The sequence below is a fragment of the Manis pentadactyla genome, chromosome 8, assembly GCF_030020395.1.
Source record: "Manis pentadactyla isolate mManPen7 chromosome 8, mManPen7.hap1, whole genome shotgun sequence".
Taxonomy (NCBI): Eukaryota; Metazoa; Chordata; class Mammalia; order Pholidota; family Manidae; genus Manis; species Manis pentadactyla.
The window spans coordinates 71,445,462-71,463,239 of record NC_080026.1 but is presented as its reverse complement, the minus strand read 5'-3'; the positions used below and the strand labels follow the sequence as shown (position 1 = coordinate 71,463,239).

The following is a 17,778-nucleotide window of genomic DNA, read 5'->3' as shown; positions in this document are numbered from 1 at the left end:
TGTGCTGGAGGCCAGGCCAAGGGTCCTGTCACTGCCCCCCACCCCCACCCCCAGTGCCTTCAGCATGTCCCAGCCTGCTCTCACCACTGCAGAGTCATCACACCCCGTCCCTGGTGTAGGCAGGCACCACAACATCCGTCAGTCTCCTCAGCCTGTGCTGCAAGGAAAGGCTGCCCTTTGTCTCAAGATCACCCTACTGACTGTAAGGAGGCCACAGTCACTTAGCAAGCTGGGGGGATTCCTGGGACTAATAACTGTTGCCCATTAGGGTATTACAGCCTGGTGGCAGTGAGGGGTGCTCTGGCACAGCTTGCGAACAATGAAACCAGCTCCCATGTCATGGGCAGCTCTGGGCCAGCCTGGGGAGGAGCTGAGAGCTGGAGAGTTTGCTATCACAGAGGGGCAACCCTTGGAGAAAAGGGAATTGGATCTCTTGGAGGCTGAGACCCACTGCCAAGTCTGACACATACGTGGCCCTCCTTCGGTCCCTCTGGCAGGAGGAAGTGTCCTCACAGAGAAAGGAGACGGCCTGACTTAGCCCCTCCATGGGTAACTCTGACCCCATGCCATGATCTTAGGTGGAGGGTGTCCTTTGCCAGGAACCAGATCGGAAACCCTCAGGCCCCACTGTCAGCCTCTCATTTCCTCATCCCACAATCAGATGCATCCCCTTCATTTTCCTCCTATTCGCATGAAGGAATGAGTCGACACTGGGCCTGGGAACACAGGCATTGCATTCTCTTTTGGAGAGAGCTCAGTGGGGAGCAAGGAGGGAACTCTTCAGGCTGGGAATTCACAGATGGCCACAAAGGAGGAAGAGCAGGAGATGTCATTCCAGAGCCCGTCCTTTAGGAGGATCACGCAGTCCTCCCCTGAGCCATGGTCATTGGGCTCATCCTTCTTCCAGTTGCTGTAGGTGAGCCTCCCTCCTGTCACATACACAAACTGGCCCTCGGTCACCTCATCTGTGATGCCCAGGAAGGCAGTGTCTTTGGCCACCTCCAGGATGGCTGTGTTCTCCTCGGCATTCTTGGGGGTGGCCACGGTGGCCTGGAGCTGGGTGCACAGAGCCTTCACCTTGGAAAAAGGCAACCTTTCACCATTGGTCACATAGAGTTTCTTCCCCGACTTTTTGCCCAAGGAGAAGGTTTGCACTGAAATTGCAAAGGGTGGGTAGGGTTGATTCAGCTTGGAGTTCAGCCCAGGACAGTAGGTAAAAAGCCCTTTGCTGGGAACTCAGGAGTCTGAAAACTAGCCCCATGCCTGACTAGCACAGGTCAGATCCTGGTAAGGAAGAGATCCTCAGCCGTACAGCAAGTCCCTGGCAGACAGCCTTGACTCTCCTGGAACACCCACCCTTGAGCCAAGTATCTGTCACAAGCTGCTGCCGTACAGGTGGACATCAGGAAACATGCTAGATCCCTCTGCCAGGCTGGGGCCCCAGGACCTCCATGCAATCCTCCCTCCGCCACCTCCCAGCTGGGTGACAGTGTATGAATTATCTACACTTCCCTGGGCCTGTTTTCCCACTTGTAAATAAAATGGGTATGATACCCACAATTAGGGTTAATGAGAAGATTGAATGAAACCGTATTATGAGAAAATGCAGACCTAGCACAGGCCCTGGCAATAGTAAGTGTTCATGAGTTAGTCCTTGTCCTCCCTCCCAAAAGCCGAGTGCACTCTGGGGGCAGAAAAGAAGCTTACACTTTTTGATGTGGTCCAGTTGTAATTTCAGGCTCCTTATCTCTTCCTCTAAATTAGCCAGCTTAATCTCAGTAACTACAAAGCAACAGGAAAAAGTATGTTTATTGAGAATATCCTAAATTGGAGAGCAGAGTATTTTGGGAGAGAAAAAATGAGCCCACCAAAATGTATGACTAGTTCAGAAAAATAGAAAGCAAAAAGAAGCAAAAGGGGGAAAAAGGCGCTGTTCCTGCCTTCCCAGATACATGCAGTAACACTTGTAAACGATAGCTCTGGAAACTTTTCATTAAACACGGTTTAAATATTGTACTATTACAATTATTTATAAGAAAAGGCCCAGCTCATTCTCCTTTTTATTCATTCTTTTTCATTTCTTATTCCAGGCAAACTTTTTAATACTTTTATAATTTTGATGGGCCAGTGGACACATATTAATAAGAGGTCGTTGTTTTCCTTTGATTGTTACTGGATTCATTTTACTCTGAACTAAGTTGCTGTGATCTTCCCCATTATCCAGGGGTTCTATGAAGCCAACCATTTTCATGCCACTTTTGTGACAATAGACATAAACCCAGCACAACACCTGAGAGGACCCGTTGTGTCCCTCACAGCCTGGAAACACACAACGGACTGTTTCAGCTGGAGGGAGCCAGGCCTGTCTCTGCCTGAGGCCTGCAGATCAGTGGCCGGGCAGGGTGTGGAAGCCTGTGCTCAGGCCCTGGTGGGAATCCTCAGACCCCAGGTCACACTGAGAGGAACAGGGCACTGGGTCAGGAAGCAGAATGAGCATCTCCCCTCAGCGCAGCAGGAGAAGGGGCACCTCCCACCTGGCCCTGGAGCTCTCAGGGCCCTCCCTGGGTCCCCTCAGTCCACACTGGGCTGCAGTGAGCTCCTTACCTGAACTGCCTCCATGATCTCCTTTCTGGCCCTTTGGTCCTGGAGACCCAGGCTCCCCTCTGTTGCCCGGAGGCCCCAATTTCCCTGGAGGGCCCTGCAAGCCCCTGAGCCCTTGCCCTTTGGAAGAAAAAGGAAATGTGATCCACTGGCTGTTGCTCATTTTCTTTTTGCAGAAGCTCAATACTTGATTCACATTGACCCCAGAAACAGCCAGTGAACTAGTGGTGACCCAAAAGATAAAAATCTCTGGCATCCTAAGGGATAGCCTGTCATAAGGGGCAGCTCCCTGAACAGGCAGGACACTGCCTCTCTCCTGACAGCCACATTCCTGTGTGGAAATGTGGGGTTTTGGAGAACCAGGGGATCTTCTTGGGGAGAGAACAGCCTTTTACAGGAATTATTCTGAGTGAATCGTCATCCACCGTAATGAAAGGGGGCCCCCCTCAGGTCTCTGTGCTAGATCCCTTATAGGAAACAGTCTCCTGTTAGGGGTGGTGACTGATGAAGTCAGAGCAGCTGTCCTGTACCTGGCTCTCCCTTTTCTCCCTTGGGTCCGTCTCGCCCGTCTCTGCCCAGGGTGCCACAGGCAATCACTGAGCAGGTCTTCTGGGCATCCTCACAGGCTGTCGTTTCTATGCACGATGCTGTCACCACACACAGAAGGATGGGCAGTAGTGAACACAGGAGCATGGTCCTTCCTTAGAGGCGAGAGAGTCAAGGAAAGGAGTTCCATCTCATCTTGTTTAGTGAACATTGGCTAAGTCCTGTGGTCTGGCAGCCCCTGTGCGTGGGGCAGCAGACCCAGAGGGGAACGTCACAGCCTTGGGCTCTGAGTTATTCCCAGGCTACTACTAGGGAGGCAGACAGGTGAAAAGTGTTAAGAGTAGATCAGTGCTAAAACTAAGGTAGCTGCAGGAGTAATTAGTATAATAAAGACCCATTCTCTCCAGGGCTACACAGCCCCTGTGGGTTCAAGACCCCAGGTCTGAAAATGCCAAACTACCCCTGCTCTTGGTGGCCTGGCACAGAGACAAGGAGAGCTCACTGTGTGACCTTTGGCTCCTCTCTTTCTCTACTCCCTTTCTTGAGGGCCATGGGAGCCTCAGTTTCTCTCTTCTTCCCCTTCCTATAGGCCCTAGAGCTGGACTCAAACAATAGCAGGTGACTTGAGGTTCCACAAGGCCTTTTCTCAGTGGGACCTGGTTTAGGACACCCATTCTCTCATTCACATAAAAATCCCTGTTTTTCACTGCAGGGTGCCAGCTACCCTCAGACCAGTTTCCCCAACAGCCTGTCAATCATCTTATAGAAAGTCTTTTGTGACAGGCACTTGCCTGAGGGCTCAGGGCTCAGAGTGCCCTGAGGCAGGGGTCTGACCCCTCAGAATGGGAACTTGTTTGGTCACTGGTCCTGGCCAGATGAGACTTAGATTTGCTTTCTTCTCTTGGGTTGAGATTCTCCACTGAGAGGTCATTTTTGCCAGCCAGAACCAGGCTCCTAAAATTTCTGTTCACACTGGCCTGGCAAGATGTAAGCGTGTGCTCCTTGTTCTGGCAAGATTCTCTGCATGCAGCCCAGATGCCTCCCTGGCACTGTGCCCCCATCCAGCCTAAGCTCCAGCTGGCCCCTCTTCCAGGAAGGCTCAGCAGCCCGGCCCCCAAGGGCCCCTCCCTCGGCTCCTCTACAGCCTCTAATCCCAATGTTACTGGCCTTTGTGACATTACTACTGTGTCTACCCTTGCCCACCCTGGCCCGTCAGCTCCCTTAACTCTTTCCTTCCTCCAGGACTCGGGGAGAGCTGTGCCTTGGAAGGGAACTTTTTTGATCACTTTCTTCTCCACCTTCTTATTTCTATCTGTTTTCTTTTTTCTCTTTTAAAACCTTTCCTGATGATGGTGGAGGCCAAGGTCAGGGCTTGAACGTGATGCTGGCATACACACCTCACTTCCATTCTTCCCTTTGGCTGAAGAGACCACCCTTCAGTTTTCAGATGGCCAAGTGAGTCGAGGAAGGACACAAATGCCCCAAGGCAGAGAGACAGAGGCCCTGACAACCCCAGCAAAGCCCCTACCTGGACCTCATCAGGATCAAGACAAGTGGCCAGACTCTTGGCCCAGGCCTGTACCTCTGTCCTCCAGAAATGACTTACTAGGGCCTCCTCAGAGCACGGAGGCTGTGGCAGGGAAGCTGGTCTCCGGCCCAGGCCTCTGGCAGTTGCCTCAGCAATGTCAGGCCCAATGAGCCTAGTGACCAGGGACAGTGCTGGACTGGCCTTCAAGCCCAGATTAATAAACAACCCTTCTTAGAACTGTTGTATCGTGGGCGGTTCTCCGGGCTGCCAGTGAGTCTCCTGAATTACACTGGGCAGTTCTCTGCTTTAATTCCCTCTGCTGCCCTCGTCCACACATCAACCTCTACAGCCCAGCAACAATGATCCTCTGAGATCACAGATCAGAATCACAGACTCTGGAAGGTAGTTCCCTCCAGATATTCATTTCTAGAAGGGTCACACATAGACACTCTACCAAATAAACACATGTTCTCTCTCTCTTTCGCACACGCACACACATACAGGCACACACCTCTGTTCAGCTGTTCTGACTAGGTCCCCCCTCCATTTGTGTTTAGTTTACTGGCAGAGGAGGGAGGGATTAGGGACACCTCATTCCTCCTTTGTCATTCAGAACATTTTTCAAATGTCTCCTTTGGACGTGTTAACAGGGCTTGGCACACAGGCAAGCAGCATTTGTAGACAGCTCATATTCAAGTCGAATGCAGGCGTTTGCAGTGGCTATTCCAGCCTAGGACACTTCTCTCTTATCTTTGCATAAGTGGTTGCTATCATTCAGATGTCAGCTTACATGTTATCTCTGGAGAAAGGGCTTACCTAATCATTTAATTTTAAGTAGCCACTCTATCATGAAATCGCAATTCTCTGTCGCTACGAATTGTCCTGTGTTATTTGGCTGCATATTTGTTGAGCACCCTGCTCTTTTAGAACAGAAACTTAATCAAAACAAGGGTCTTGTTCCGCAGCTGTTGTATCCCCACCTAGAAGAGTGCCTGGAAACAGTCGATGCTCAATAAACATTTATGGAACAAATGAATCCTCCAGCATCATGTCCTGAAGGCTGCCCTCTTGACCTTTCTCCAACTAGAGGTAACGTCTGTGCCCACTTTCCCAGTGTTGTTACTTTTTTAGGGTGGGAGCTGCATTTGATTCACCTCCTTATCCCCAGGGTGCAACCCGGGGCTGGGCACACAGGAGGGACCCACTGAGAAAGTGAGGAGAGAGACAGAGACCATGAGCAAGGGCAGATGCCAGCCCAGCCTGTGGCTCCCCCTTGCCTCGGTTTCCAGGAGGATCCAGGTCTTATCTCCAGAGCCCGATCAAGTCCTCGACGGGACCTTTGATTTCTGCCCTTCCTCAAACTTACAGTCACTCTTTGAAACAATTTGTCTCACCAAACAACTCAAGAGGTTTGCTTTTCTCGGGTGGGGAGCGTGAGCCTGGCCACTTCCCTTTGACGCTGCCTTGTAATGGCTGTTTTGGCTTCTCAAGGGTCATTAGCCTTGTGTACTCAAGTCACCATGCCCGTTGAACAGCTCTCCCAAATTCCTGTTGGAAAGGAGTCTGCCAGGCACTAAGAGGGGCCCACTCTAAAGAAAACCCCTCTTGGAGCTGTGTTTCCAAATGCCACTGGCACAACTTTGAAGAGCCCACAGGTTGAGAGGACACAGAACATTAAACCCATACAGCAGATGGGCAGACCTCCCAAAAAGGTAGACATTTGAAACAGATTTACATAAAACAAGGACCCTGTATGTGCTGCAGGCCTAGGGGGAGGGGGCCTGGGAAGGAGGGAAGAGAATAAGCAGGAGGAGGAAGGGATGTGCACTGTGATGACAAAGGGACAAGAAGAAAACCTGAACCCCTGCGAGGAGAAGGAGCCTCCTTTGAAGATGCAAGTCTGCGAGCCCATTCTCTCATTGACCTGGGGGTTTAATGTATGCTGTTTTTTTTCCTATGATTATTATTATTGAATTTTGCTGTTTACACCAAGATGAAAAATTGTCAAGCGTCCCAGCTGGTCACAACCTAGTGCACTATGGGGACATAAAAGCAATAGAGGACCTTACCTTAACCCAGGCACCACAGGATTTTCGCTGATGAGGGTCAAGAAAATTTGAGTTCACCTTGTAAAAATTACCAAACTCAGTAGGAAATAAGCAGAGTGAAAGGTGATGGGTATAACAAGCCTCAAAAATAGTCCTCTAAGTACTATTGACTATGCAACAGATAAATTGATGTTTTTTAAAAGATGGTATAACTAAGGAATGAGTAAAAATTAAATAAGTAAACTAATGAATTAAGGAAATAACTATAGACCTGACAATAAAATAAAAAACTAGTTCTTTGCCAAAAAGAAAAAAAAAACTTGGCAAATATGACCATGGGGGTTTGGATTATTGTTCTTGATTTTTATACTCACTGTGATATAATGAGTTATAAGAAAATACATACTTGGTTATTCATATGACCAAATATGGTAAGTATATTTGGTCTTCATCCCCAGTTCCTGAAAACACTGCAGAGTCTTAAAGGTGAAGCAGGTGTTTTATCACATTAATGGGAGATTTTTGGACCCCCACCCAAGGGCAGGTAGAGGCTGAATCAGCCAACGGCCAATCATTTACTCAATTACAACTATGTGGTGAAGCCCTCACACAAACCCCTGAGAGCTTTTTGCTCTCTCTGCCCTGCTCTGCCAGGTTGGGTCCTGCTTCTCAGTCTGGGAGAGCTTCTAAGCTTCGGGAACCAGATCGCCTCCGTGTGCCGCCAAGCCAGGCCCCAAGCTCCACTAGGACAGAAGCTCCTTTATTTGGGACCTTGCCCTGTGTCTCTCTTCATCTGGCTGTTAACTTGTACCCTTTATGGTATACTTTACTAAAATGGTAAACGTAAGTGTTTTCCTGAGTTCTGTGAGCCACTCTAGCAAATTAATCAAACCTAAGGGGGAGGTTATGGGAACCTCTAGTCTGTAGCTGGTAGGTCAGACGCACAGGTAACTGCCTGGGACGTGTGACCGTTGTCTGGTGGAGGACAGCCTTGCAGGACAGAGCCCTTAACCTGGGAATCTGGTGCTGTCTCTGGGCAGATAGCATCAGAACTGATTTGAGTTCTCCAGCACACTGCTGGTGTTTGAGAATTGCTTGGTGTAAGTATGTGTGGGAAGAGCCCCTCCCACAAATTTACACACTTTGGAATTGGATCCAGGAACCCAGATGGAGTTATTACTACTATTACTGTTGTGTGTAATATTGATATTGTTATACATGTATGTAGGGAACAAATACACCATTGTATTTGGTGTTGGACAAGAGGGAATCACACTTGCCTTATCACATAATTATATACCGATGCCCTTTGCCACGGTCGTTTGCAGAGCCTCCCACTAGCATATGGAGTGAGCATCCAACCTCTTTGATATTTGTCTTGGCCATGTGAGTATGAGCAGAAACGAAGGAAGCAGCAGTTTTAAATGTTCTTGTGGATTTAACCTGACCTCTTGTTTTTTCCGATCATGGGAAGACTATGTCCCTGGTAACTACTAATATTAGAATAATTAAGTATGTGGAGCAGACACAAACCCACCTAAAAGCCTGAGGTAAAAAATAACTATTATAGTCCAGCCACATGTTACTGGTTAATAATATAGTCTTGGGGCTCTGACTTCATATATACAAGGCCCAGTTCTACTATGAATTGCCTGCACAATCTTTGGCAAGTCACTTTAACCTCAAAGTGCCTCAGTATTCTTATTTGTAACTTGGAGATACGAATAACATCTTATGCAGATACTCTGTTAGGATTAATGAGGATCACATGAATTAATACAAGTATAGTACCTAATCCATAGTATGATGAGAGTACCAGCCAATTAGGGTAAATACCAGGAGTGCAAGGCAGGAGTAATTTGATGATTTCCACTCCCTTGGTCAGTATAAGGAGGACTGAAGAGGGGAGAGGAGACTGACCCACTTGGTGACACCTGTATTCTCATAGTGGAAATTATCCTTCCACTATGGTAAGTATATTTGGTCTTCATCCCCAGTTCCTGAAAACACTGCAGAGTCTTAAAGGTGAAGCAGGTGTTTTATCACATTAATGGGAGATTTTTGGACCCCCACCCAAGGGCAGGTAGAGGCTGAATCAGCCAACGGCCAATCATTTACTCAATTACAACTATGCGGTGTAATAAATCCATATAACTCACTAATTTAATATATAACAAGTTTAATTAAAAGGCCTAACGCAGATATGTATAATCCTGAAGCTTGACGCTCACCCTATTCTCAAAGCAACTACATGGTCTCAAATTTCATCATACATTTTCTTTCTGGACTCCTGTAATGCAAACTTTCTAGGATTAATTTAAAACAGAGTCCAAACAAATGATTATTTACCTCCAGTTTTGTCATTGAGATCTGTTTCATCTCTGATTCAGCACCACCCTGGCCATAGAGTGGTGGTAGGCTGTGGGTGAACTGAAGGGTGGCTGTGACCATCTCTCTTATTCCTTTGCACTTGTGGGGAGTAGAGAGATTGATGGTGACAAGGGTGGTCAATACCTGCTCGCAGGAGGAACCACATGTCAGTGGGGTGCAGCTGCTTCTCAGGCCACCCTGCCGGGTTGTTGACTAACTGGATGACTGATTGCAGTGACAGCTCCCCTCAGGAGCTGGTTCTTCAGAGAAGGGACTCTGTAAAAGCCTCCAGCTGCATGTTCCCTGCCCTCAACATCATGTCAGTGGATATTCCAATTTACAGTCTCTTGTTTTTCAATTCCCTGTGTTCCAAGGGGCAACCTGCTCTTAGCAGGGTTTAAACCCTGGCTAGCTTCCATGGCACTGACATTCACACAGCCCCGGGGAAACTCCCTCCAAATGGTAGAAATCCACATTGCCCCAGAACACTCTTGCTCACAATTCTATCACCCCATGTCTCTGAGCCTCCTTAAGATTTGTCCCCTGCTGGTTCAGTACTTCAGCAATTTGAGAATAGGAACATCCCTACTTGCTAAGATCCCACAGAGAATGGAGGGGAAGGATAATTTCCACTGTGAGAATACAGGTGTCACCCAGTGGGTCAGTCTCCTCTCCCCTCTTCAGTCCTCCTTATACTGACCAAGGGAGTGGAAATCATCAAATTTCTCCTGCCGCACGGCCCCCTCCTTGCAGTTCCATGGTGTCCCCAGGACATTTCTCTAACCTTAGAAGATGAGGCACTTAGAGCCTCTTATTCTCAGCTGTGGGTTCCAGATCCCAGTACCCAGGAATGAGAAATGATTCAATCCACACTTGACTTACTTGGAAATGACTAAAAAAAAATTCATGTGATACAATTCAATACACATTCATGATTAAAATGCATCTCAGCAAACAGCAAAAAGAGGGAACTTCTTTACCTCAATCAAAGGTATCTATCAGAAACACAAAACAAGCAACATTTTCTATGGTAAAATATTGTAAGTGTCCCCTTTATACATTTAGTGTCCCCCAAAAGGTGTCACTTATCATTAAATGTCTTCAACAATAGGTAGGGGCTTCTGGCCCCTATAAAAAGATAAGAAGGACAAACAAGAAATATAAATATCATACAGAACAGGCAAACTTTGTCATTTGTAAATAATCATATATTTATAAAATATGAAAGAATCAATTATATTAGACATATTGGAGGAAAAATGAGAATCCAAAATGGTGGTTGGCTATAAGATCAACAAAAAAATAAATCAACAGTTTTCTTCTGAACTAGGAACAATTCATTTAAAATGTGATTTTTAAAAATAATATACTAAAAATAGCACATAATGGGTCTTTTTGTATATAAAGTAAGCAAAAATAAACCTAACAAGAAATGAGAAGACATCAGTTTCTGGAGGCTGAGACTGTTCATCTACAAAACGGGAAATGTGTTTTTTCTTGCACTTTTGAATTTTGGGGACATCTCAAAGAGAAATGTTTCTACTCAATCCTCTGTGGCTTTGTGGTCTTTGATCCAGAGCTCCCTGTTGCCTAAGAAAAGTAGAAGCAGTGAGAGCAGTCGAAGATGTAAAGGCGGCAGAAGCGGGGACCTTTCTGGAGACGGGGCACACACGTGGCTACTTCCATGTGTGGGGCCTGGTCTGGTTCTGACACAGCTCTGGGGTGTGGGAGCATGGCCCCCTTCCATGCAGGACTGAGACTGAGGCGGCTCACAGAGGCCTGGGGCAGAGCCCTGAATGCCACCCTCTTTGGGCTATGGAAAACATCCAGAGGGCTGAGTGGGGAATGGAAGGCATGCTGCCACCCCCTGAAATGGACCGCGTGGTCTTAGATCGAGTTATCTTAATGCCAGCCATCAACGCTGACACCCACACGTTCTCCCAGATGTTTTCTGCAACTCGCCACCCACCCATACAACCTAAGGGTGGAGAGCTGGTGGCCACTCCCACCCAACAAAGAAAGCATAACTTGAGATTGAATTTTCCCTTTTTTGGGCAAATGGGGGCTGAGAGCCAGAGTTAATTTGATTAACTAACTAAAAATACAGATATGTGATGTTTCTTGGAACCAAAGCAATGGAGGCTCATGTTAACACATTCATGATTTATTACAGTTAAATCATCTCTGTTCAGTGTGAGGTGGGGTGGTTATGAGCATGATTTTCAGGTCCACATAGATGGGTTTGAATCCAGCCACAGCCACTTATAATAAACTCACTGTAATGAAACTCAAAACATTTAACTTTTCTGTTTCAATATCTTCATATAAAAAATGGGGAAATAATGGTGGTCCCATGGCATTGTGTGAAGATTAAATAATATTCTAGAAGGTGTATCAGAAGTGCTATCAAGGTGCTGGGCAGTATGTGCTCAATAAATAGTCCATGGTGTGGCAAGTGGTGTGGGGATATGTCCATCAGCAGGAAATTATTTGGATTGTTTCTGGGGTGTGGGGCATAGACTGGCTGATTTCAGGTCCAGGAGTTGGGTTGCACCCCAGGACTCAAGGGAGTGGATAATATATGCCAGTCACTAGGGTTAGGTTGGCCTCCCCACACATTTGGAGTTTCTGAGAAGTCTGTCTGTCTGTCATCATGCTTGTCCAGACTGCTAAATCTTGATGAGGCTGGGCAGGTGGTGGACTGCAGAAAAAGGGTAGAGGGGGCCAGGAAGCAGGCACACTCTGAGGGATTTCCATCCCAGGACGTCACCGTGGCCATCTATAAAGGAAGGAACTGGACGAGAAGAGGAAGGAAGTCTCCATCTCTTGCCGAAGGGCAAAGTTAGGAGTGGTGGCCTAGAGTGCAGAGCTGAGACAGGGCTCCGGGGTGAGCGCCAGACTGACTAGTGATCCTGGGGGCAGGGGCAGGGCCCAACTGGGGAGCAGAGTGGCTAAGAGTGCCTCCAACTATAATAGCCACAAATGGATTTTGTTGAAAAAGAGATAGAGCATCTCATAAAAATCAGGTGTTTCCTACAGATGGAGGTTGAGTGGCAAGGCAGGACTCAATCTCTCCCAGGGCCCTGATGCTTGCTCAGAACTCACAGATGGCCAATCGGTACTGCAAGCAGTTCTTGTCGTTCCACCGCCCGTCTGTGTACATCTCCACACACTTCTCTTTGCCCCGCCCCCGGGGCTCCCCTGGGTACCAGTTGGTGTAATTCACAGGGGCCCCATCCAGGTAGTGGAAGTCTCCAGTGGCTGGGCCCTCGGCCAGGCCCAGGTAGGCATAAGTGTTGTGCTTCTTCACGATGCTTGCAATGGCTTCATTCTCCTCCGGACTCAATGGGACAGCAACGCGGCCGCCTGCTCTGGCACATGACTCTCTAATGGCATCAAAATTGACTGACTGCCCATTGGTGGAGAAGACCTTTCCTCCCACTGCCAGCATGGACCCCTGCAAACTGAGGACTGAAAGCAAAGGACTGGGTCAGGCTACCCACTGCTTTGCCTCAGTCCCTCTGCTTCACTGGGGCTCTCTGCCCTTCTGCTCCCTCCAGTCTCTCCATCTCTGCCTCTCTCTGTCTCCCTTCCTCTTCCAATCCTAGTCTTTTCAAATTTCTCCCCTAAGCTCTCATTGTTCTATTCATTCGTTCACTCATCTAGCTATTACTTATCCACTGTCAATTATGTGCCAGCAACTATAGTTTCCTGGGATTCACTACAAAGCATTCTAGGAAGAGAACTTGCTTTCCCATAAATCAGGACATAGGGGGCTAAACCATGTCTAGTTTTGTCTCCTCTGGGCCATTCAAAGATGTCAGAAAAAGAAAGTATCATTTGTTTCCCCAGGACTTGCATGTCCACACCTATTTGTCAAGTCCTTAGGGCGGGAGCCTAATGCTGAGGATGAGGAGAACTTAGGGAAGACCACTCATCCTAAAATGCCCTAAGGGGTCCCCTTACCTCCCAGTGACTGAAGGCTTTGATGCCTCAAGAAGTGGAGTGTGGTTTGAAGATCCTCGTCTAGATAAGCCGGAAGCCCTGTGGAGAGATTCCCACCCATGATGAGGAGGGAGCCAACAAAGACCCCCGACCACTTGCTGCCCAGCAGGTGTGATGGCAGCCTCGTCCTGTCCAGATGCATCCCGGCCTTCTGCTCTCTGCTCCTGCAGACGCACTACCCAGTCCCCAGGTTATCGGGTCCACAATACTGGAGTGTATTTTCACACTTCCTCCTCATTCCCTTGCCCCTGTGGAGCTCTCTCCCTGCTCTTCCTTCCTGCCATACTTTTTAGCAGCTCTGTCTGTCCACTTCTGGGCATTTATCTGGTTTCTGGGCAGCCCTCCCCCACACCCTGGTTCTCTGTTCACTTTCCTGATTGACCTTGATTACCACGCAGAGCTTCAAGTTCTCTGCATGTGGGGTTCCCAGTCACACCATCTGCCTGGATCCTGGGTGCACATAAGCCTGTACGCCTCTCAGATGCCCCCCATGCCTCAGCCCCAGGAAGGGCTTCCCCTGCCTCCCAGTGCTGCCCCATTTCCCACACCCAACTCCCTGTGTTCCCCCATCAGCAGTCGTGAGGTGCAGGGCACTTAAACCCATCAGTCCCTGCACTGTGCCCTGCGGCCCACACACTTCTGATTCCTCTCCTCCAGTTCAGATTCTGTCATTGAGGTTGAGCAGTATGCCCTTTGGGGGACCCCACGGTTTTGTCTGATCCCCATCATGGGCACCGTGCCACGTTGCCCCTGCCCTCTCTCCCACCCTGCTCACCTGGAGGGCCTCTCTCGCCAGGCTCTCCCTTGTCTCCACGCTCTCCAGTGATGCCAGGGGCCCCAGACAGCCCATTACACCCACAGAAGTCTGGAATTGCTGCAGGAGGGCCCATGGGGCCTGCAGAGAGAAGGGGACATGGATACGTGGGATCGGTCACCCACCGCTGGGGTGGGGCTGATGTGGCTGGGCCTCCATTACCCGTCAGGCTGCCTCATTGTCCCTCCACAGGCACTCTGAGGGTGGATCAGAGCTGCTGCCGTCGGATGGTCCCGGGAAACTCCCACCACTCCCCAACATCCGGCTGACCCTTGGGCCCTGGACAGGCAGGCCTCCTAGAAACAGGTCGCTGTCCAGAAGCTGAGGGGCAGTCTTCCCCCGAGTACCTGGGGGGCCGGGGTCTCCTTTGATGCCGTCTCTCCCGTCCCTGCCAGGCAGGCCGTGGGATCCTGGAGTTCCTGGGATGCCAGGGTTCCCAACACAGGCTTCCTTCACATCGCATTCAATGCCAGAAACCACAAGCGAGACGAGGGCGAGGGCCAAAGAGCTTGGTAGCATGGCTTCTGTTCCAGTGGCCTCTGCTGCAGAAAGGAGGGGTCATTGCCCTTCAGAAGCACTGGCAGAGGCCCCCTGCTCACTGCGACTTGTCCAGAGTCGGGAACATGACAGAGCCTGAGGCCCCGGGCAGGTACGGACAAGAGGCCTGGGAAAACCCAGAGAATCCTTGGAAACTCCCGGGGCCGCTTGGCACCTGACGTGGCCTCACGCCCCATCCCTCTGGCTTGAGGTGGCATGGCACCCAGCGGGCAAGGAGGAGTAAAGAGCTCTGGAGAGTCAGAGGAACTGGGTTCTCAAGGAGGCTCTGTTCACACCTCACTGTGACCATGGGCAATGCACTTCAGCTCTCTCAGCTTCAGTCCTGACCTGTCCCTCCCAGCCTGCTGGTAGGAGGGAGGTCACTCACCCACTCCCTCTGTCCCTCATCCTCTCAGCCACCCTCCTTCCAGATTCTAGGGGATCATCTTCCTGAGAATGAACAGAGATGACCAGTGCTGACAGCCTGTTCACCCCAAGTCCTCTTCCCCTGCTGGGGTGTCTGTCCCCTTCTCCTTAGCATGCTCTTCCCTCTGGCTGGCCCTGCTGAGTCCCTGGTGGGAATGGACCTGGCCGAGAAGTACAGCGAAGGATGGGGATATTTGCAAGCCCATCTTCCTGCATCCATAGTTATGATCCTGTGGAAAAACACCCGTGGTGCATGGGGAGGCCCCCTCCTTCCCAGGCCAGCCCGTAGGTGAGCCTATGATTGCAGGGCTGGCTCTCACCACCCGCACTGGGTGAACTCACCCGCACCAGCAGAGCCAATGTGGATCTGTGCCTTTGGGTAGAGCGGAGAGGTGGATGGCACCATTTATATGGATGTGGGCTACCACCTTCATCTTGGCCCAGAGAGCCTCCCATCAAGAGGGCTCTAGCTGGAGAGGGCCAGGCAGGAAGAGTCCATCTTATTTACACAGCATTTCCTCAGAGCACTCAGGCTCGAGGGGCACTTAAGAGACCTGCTGGAGGGAAGCCCCAAGTCTCTAACAAGGGAGTGTCCTGAGGGCCGGAGGTCACTCCCTCTACCCCAGCCAGCTCCCCTGGCGTGACAGATGAGGGCGCTTACACAGGAAGTGAGGGAAGCATGTGGCAGAGAACCCCTCCCCCTCCGGGACCCCTGCCTGCCAGTCCAGCTGGTGCCACATTCACAGGCCCAGGACCACCATCCCCCAAGTGTCCACCAGCAGGAGAGAACATACTGGGCTGGGCTCTTTTCCCAGGGGAGCAGAGGGTGGACCAGCAACGACCAGGATGTCTCCAGGGGACTCCTTCCTGGGGCCATCCCAGCCACAGAGCCTCCTAGCACTGGGAACGGCCCATTAGGTTCCACACAGCACAGGGGTCATGGCTCAAGCTGAGGGTGGTGAGGTGGGGCGGGAACAAGCTGTCATGGGACCTGCCTCACCATGGGGCCCCTCAGGCCTCCCAGCTGCTGCTTCTGGAGCCTGCTGCTGAGTTGGTGGGCACATGGTTCAGAGTCACAGGTCACCCTTTGCATGGCCCCCTTCCCTCTGCCCAGGCAGGCTGTGCTGCGGGGAGGCAGGCCAGAGCCTGCAAGGTCCCGGGAGAGCAGCAGCTTCTGTCTCTGGGGGTGGGAAATGTCTGATGACCTACAGTGGTGATTACCTTAAGTGGGGGCGTGATTAAGAAGCCCTGATCGATGAGATCCCCTATTCAAGCTGCTTGATTAGGAGGGAACCTCTAACTTAGAGGTTATATGGATGATGGTTATATGGAGGTTATATGGTTATATGGCGACAGCAGAATCCACGACAAGACAGAATCACCACGCATACTTGTAAGAGGTCTGAAAAGTTGTGAGATCCTCAGGAAGGGTGAGAGAACTTTGGGGGAGTGCAAGCTCGGCTAAAAGGACCCCACTTCTGGAAGCAGCCAGAGCCTATTCAGAGCCCTTTCAGCTGCCCTCCTGCCGCTGCGGGCACCCGGCTGGGCGTGGGGTGGGAGCCAGGGCCAGCACAAGGCTGTGGCAGGGGGGAGGGGGGCAGCTCCACCAAAAGGACCTCGGCTTGGCTTGGGAGGGGAGGCTGCTCTGTAGGGGAAGGAACAGGAACAGAGTCTTTTGAAGGGTCTCAGGGGAGGCAGCTGAGATATCTGGGGTGCCAGAGGTTGGTGGCGGAGGGTGTGGCTTTAGGAGCAGACACACCTCAGCTGCACTGGGAGCCGCCACCTATTATCCATGTGGCCTTGGTCAGGTTATGTAACTTTTTGAGCCATGGTTTTCTCTCTTTTTTTTTTATGACTTTGAAGCAACAGCAAACTTACAGAAAAGCTGCAGGCATAATACAACTTTTTTCTGCACCTATGAGAGTACGTTGCCAAAGCAATAACTCTTCACACCAATACTTTATATTTCGTACCAAGATGCTTTCCTCTGTAACCACACTATAGTAACCAAAAACAAGAAATTAACACTGATTCATTCATTATTTTTATTAAAATGTGGTAGAATACCATGGGATATCTTATTTCATCATTGAAGTCACTATCATTGCTTCACGTCAATATATATATATATATAGATGTGTGATACAAAATTATGATAAAACAACTCATGTCATTAGCTGCCTGGCCTTACCTCCTTCACCCTGGGTCTCCCCACTCTGCCTTCTGCAGCCTCTACAAGTGAAAGCTCTAAGTTCACAGACCTGGGTGGTGCTCTTTGATTGTGATTTTTCACAGGTCTGTAGGGTTCTGGTTGCCCTTTCTGTCACAAAAAAAAGAAAGAGCAAGACAGGAGGGGAGGGAGGAAGGAAGGAAAGACTGACACTGATACAACTCTAAGTAACCTTCAGGCCCTGTACAAAATGTGCTCAATGCCCCCAGTAATGTCCTTCACAGCAAAAGGATCCAGTTTAGAAAGTGCATTCCTTTGAATTATCGTATCTCATTAATCTCCTTCAATCTGGAACAGTTCCCAAGGCTTTCCTTAATTTCTTAATTTCTTAATTTTCTTAATTTCTTAATTTCCTTAATTTCTGTGACATTAACACACTTCAGAGATAAGTTAGTTATTGTGTGGAATGTCTCTCCGTTTGGGGTTTTCTGATGTATTGCCTCAAGATTAGGTTCCGGGTCCGCAGCTCTGGCAGGAATCACCTGCCTTGTTCTCATCGCATTCAAGCAGGTGGCACAGAATTCAATCATCTCAAAAGTTATGATATGTCGACTTTAATCATTTGATGGAGATGGTGCATGCCAGACTACCCCACCCTAAAGTTACCGCTTTCTCTCTTTTTAACTAATAACTCTTTTGTAAGGAGGTACTTTAGTACTATGTAAAGATCCTT

General features: G+C 49.6%; 2 protein-coding genes across 4 annotated transcripts; both read right to left on the bottom strand.

Moving 5' to 3' along the window:
- Positions 1-716: 716 nt before the first annotated feature.
- Positions 717-4,904, bottom strand: LOC118931493 (mannose-binding protein A-like). Of its 2 annotated transcripts, none has more exons than XM_036924082.2 (5): positions 4,754-4,904; positions 3,132-3,302; positions 2,605-2,721; positions 1,708-1,782; positions 717-1,154 (listed from the first exon to the last, which is right to left on the bottom strand). In XM_036924082.2, the coding sequence occupies exons 2-5, from the start codon at positions 3,292-3,294 to the stop codon at positions 781-783; spliced, it is 729 nt and encodes a 242-aa protein (XP_036779977.2). In that variant the 5' UTR covers positions 3,295-3,302; positions 4,754-4,904; the 3' UTR covers positions 717-780. The 2 variants fall into 2 exon arrangements, with proteins under 2 accessions (XP_036779977.2, XP_036779978.2); XM_036924083.2 differs by having other exon boundaries at positions 4,676-4,901.
- Positions 4,905-11,241: 6,337 nt separating this feature from the next.
- Positions 11,242-15,328, bottom strand: LOC118931495 (pulmonary surfactant-associated protein A-like). 2 transcript variants are annotated; one of them, XM_036924084.2, is made up of 5 exons: positions 15,218-15,328; positions 14,260-14,454; positions 13,874-13,993; positions 13,060-13,137; positions 11,242-12,564 (listed from the first exon to the last, which is right to left on the bottom strand). In XM_036924084.2, the coding sequence occupies exons 1-5, from the start codon at positions 15,279-15,281 to the stop codon at positions 12,188-12,190; spliced, it is 834 nt and encodes a 277-aa protein (XP_036779979.2). In that variant the 5' UTR covers positions 15,282-15,328; the 3' UTR covers positions 11,242-12,187. The 2 variants fall into 2 exon arrangements, with proteins under 2 accessions (XP_036779979.2, XP_036779980.2); XM_036924085.2 differs by having other exon boundaries at positions 14,260-14,451; positions 15,218-15,324.
- Between the last annotated feature and the right edge of the window lie 2,450 nt (positions 15,329-17,778).

Bases quoted from the DNA above. Each gene is read 5' to 3' on its own strand.
- LOC118931493 (XM_036924082.2), bottom strand. From the start codon at position 3,294: ATGCTCCTGTGTTCACTACTGCCCATCCTTCTGTGTGTGGTGACAGCA. The intron at 1,783-2,604 runs GTAAGGAGCTCA...GTTGCTTTGTAG, and splicing joins AGATCATGGAGGCAGTTCAG to TTACTGAGATTAAGCTGGCT. The intron at 1,155-1,707 runs GTAAGCTTCTTT...TTGCAATTTCAG, and splicing joins ACTGGACCACATCAAAAAGT to TGCAAACCTTCTCCTTGGGC.
- LOC118931495 (XM_036924084.2), bottom strand. From the start codon at position 15,281: ATGGTGCCATCCACCTCTCCGCTCTACCCAAAGGCACAGATCCACATT. The intron at 14,455-15,217 runs GTGAGTTCACCC...TCCTTTCTGCAG, and splicing joins CATTGGCTCTGCTGGTGCGG to CAGAGGCCACTGGAACAGAA. The intron at 13,994-14,259 runs GTACTCGGGGGA...TTCTCTCTGCAG, and splicing joins AGGAGACCCCGGCCCCCCAG to GCCCCATGGGCCCTCCTGCA.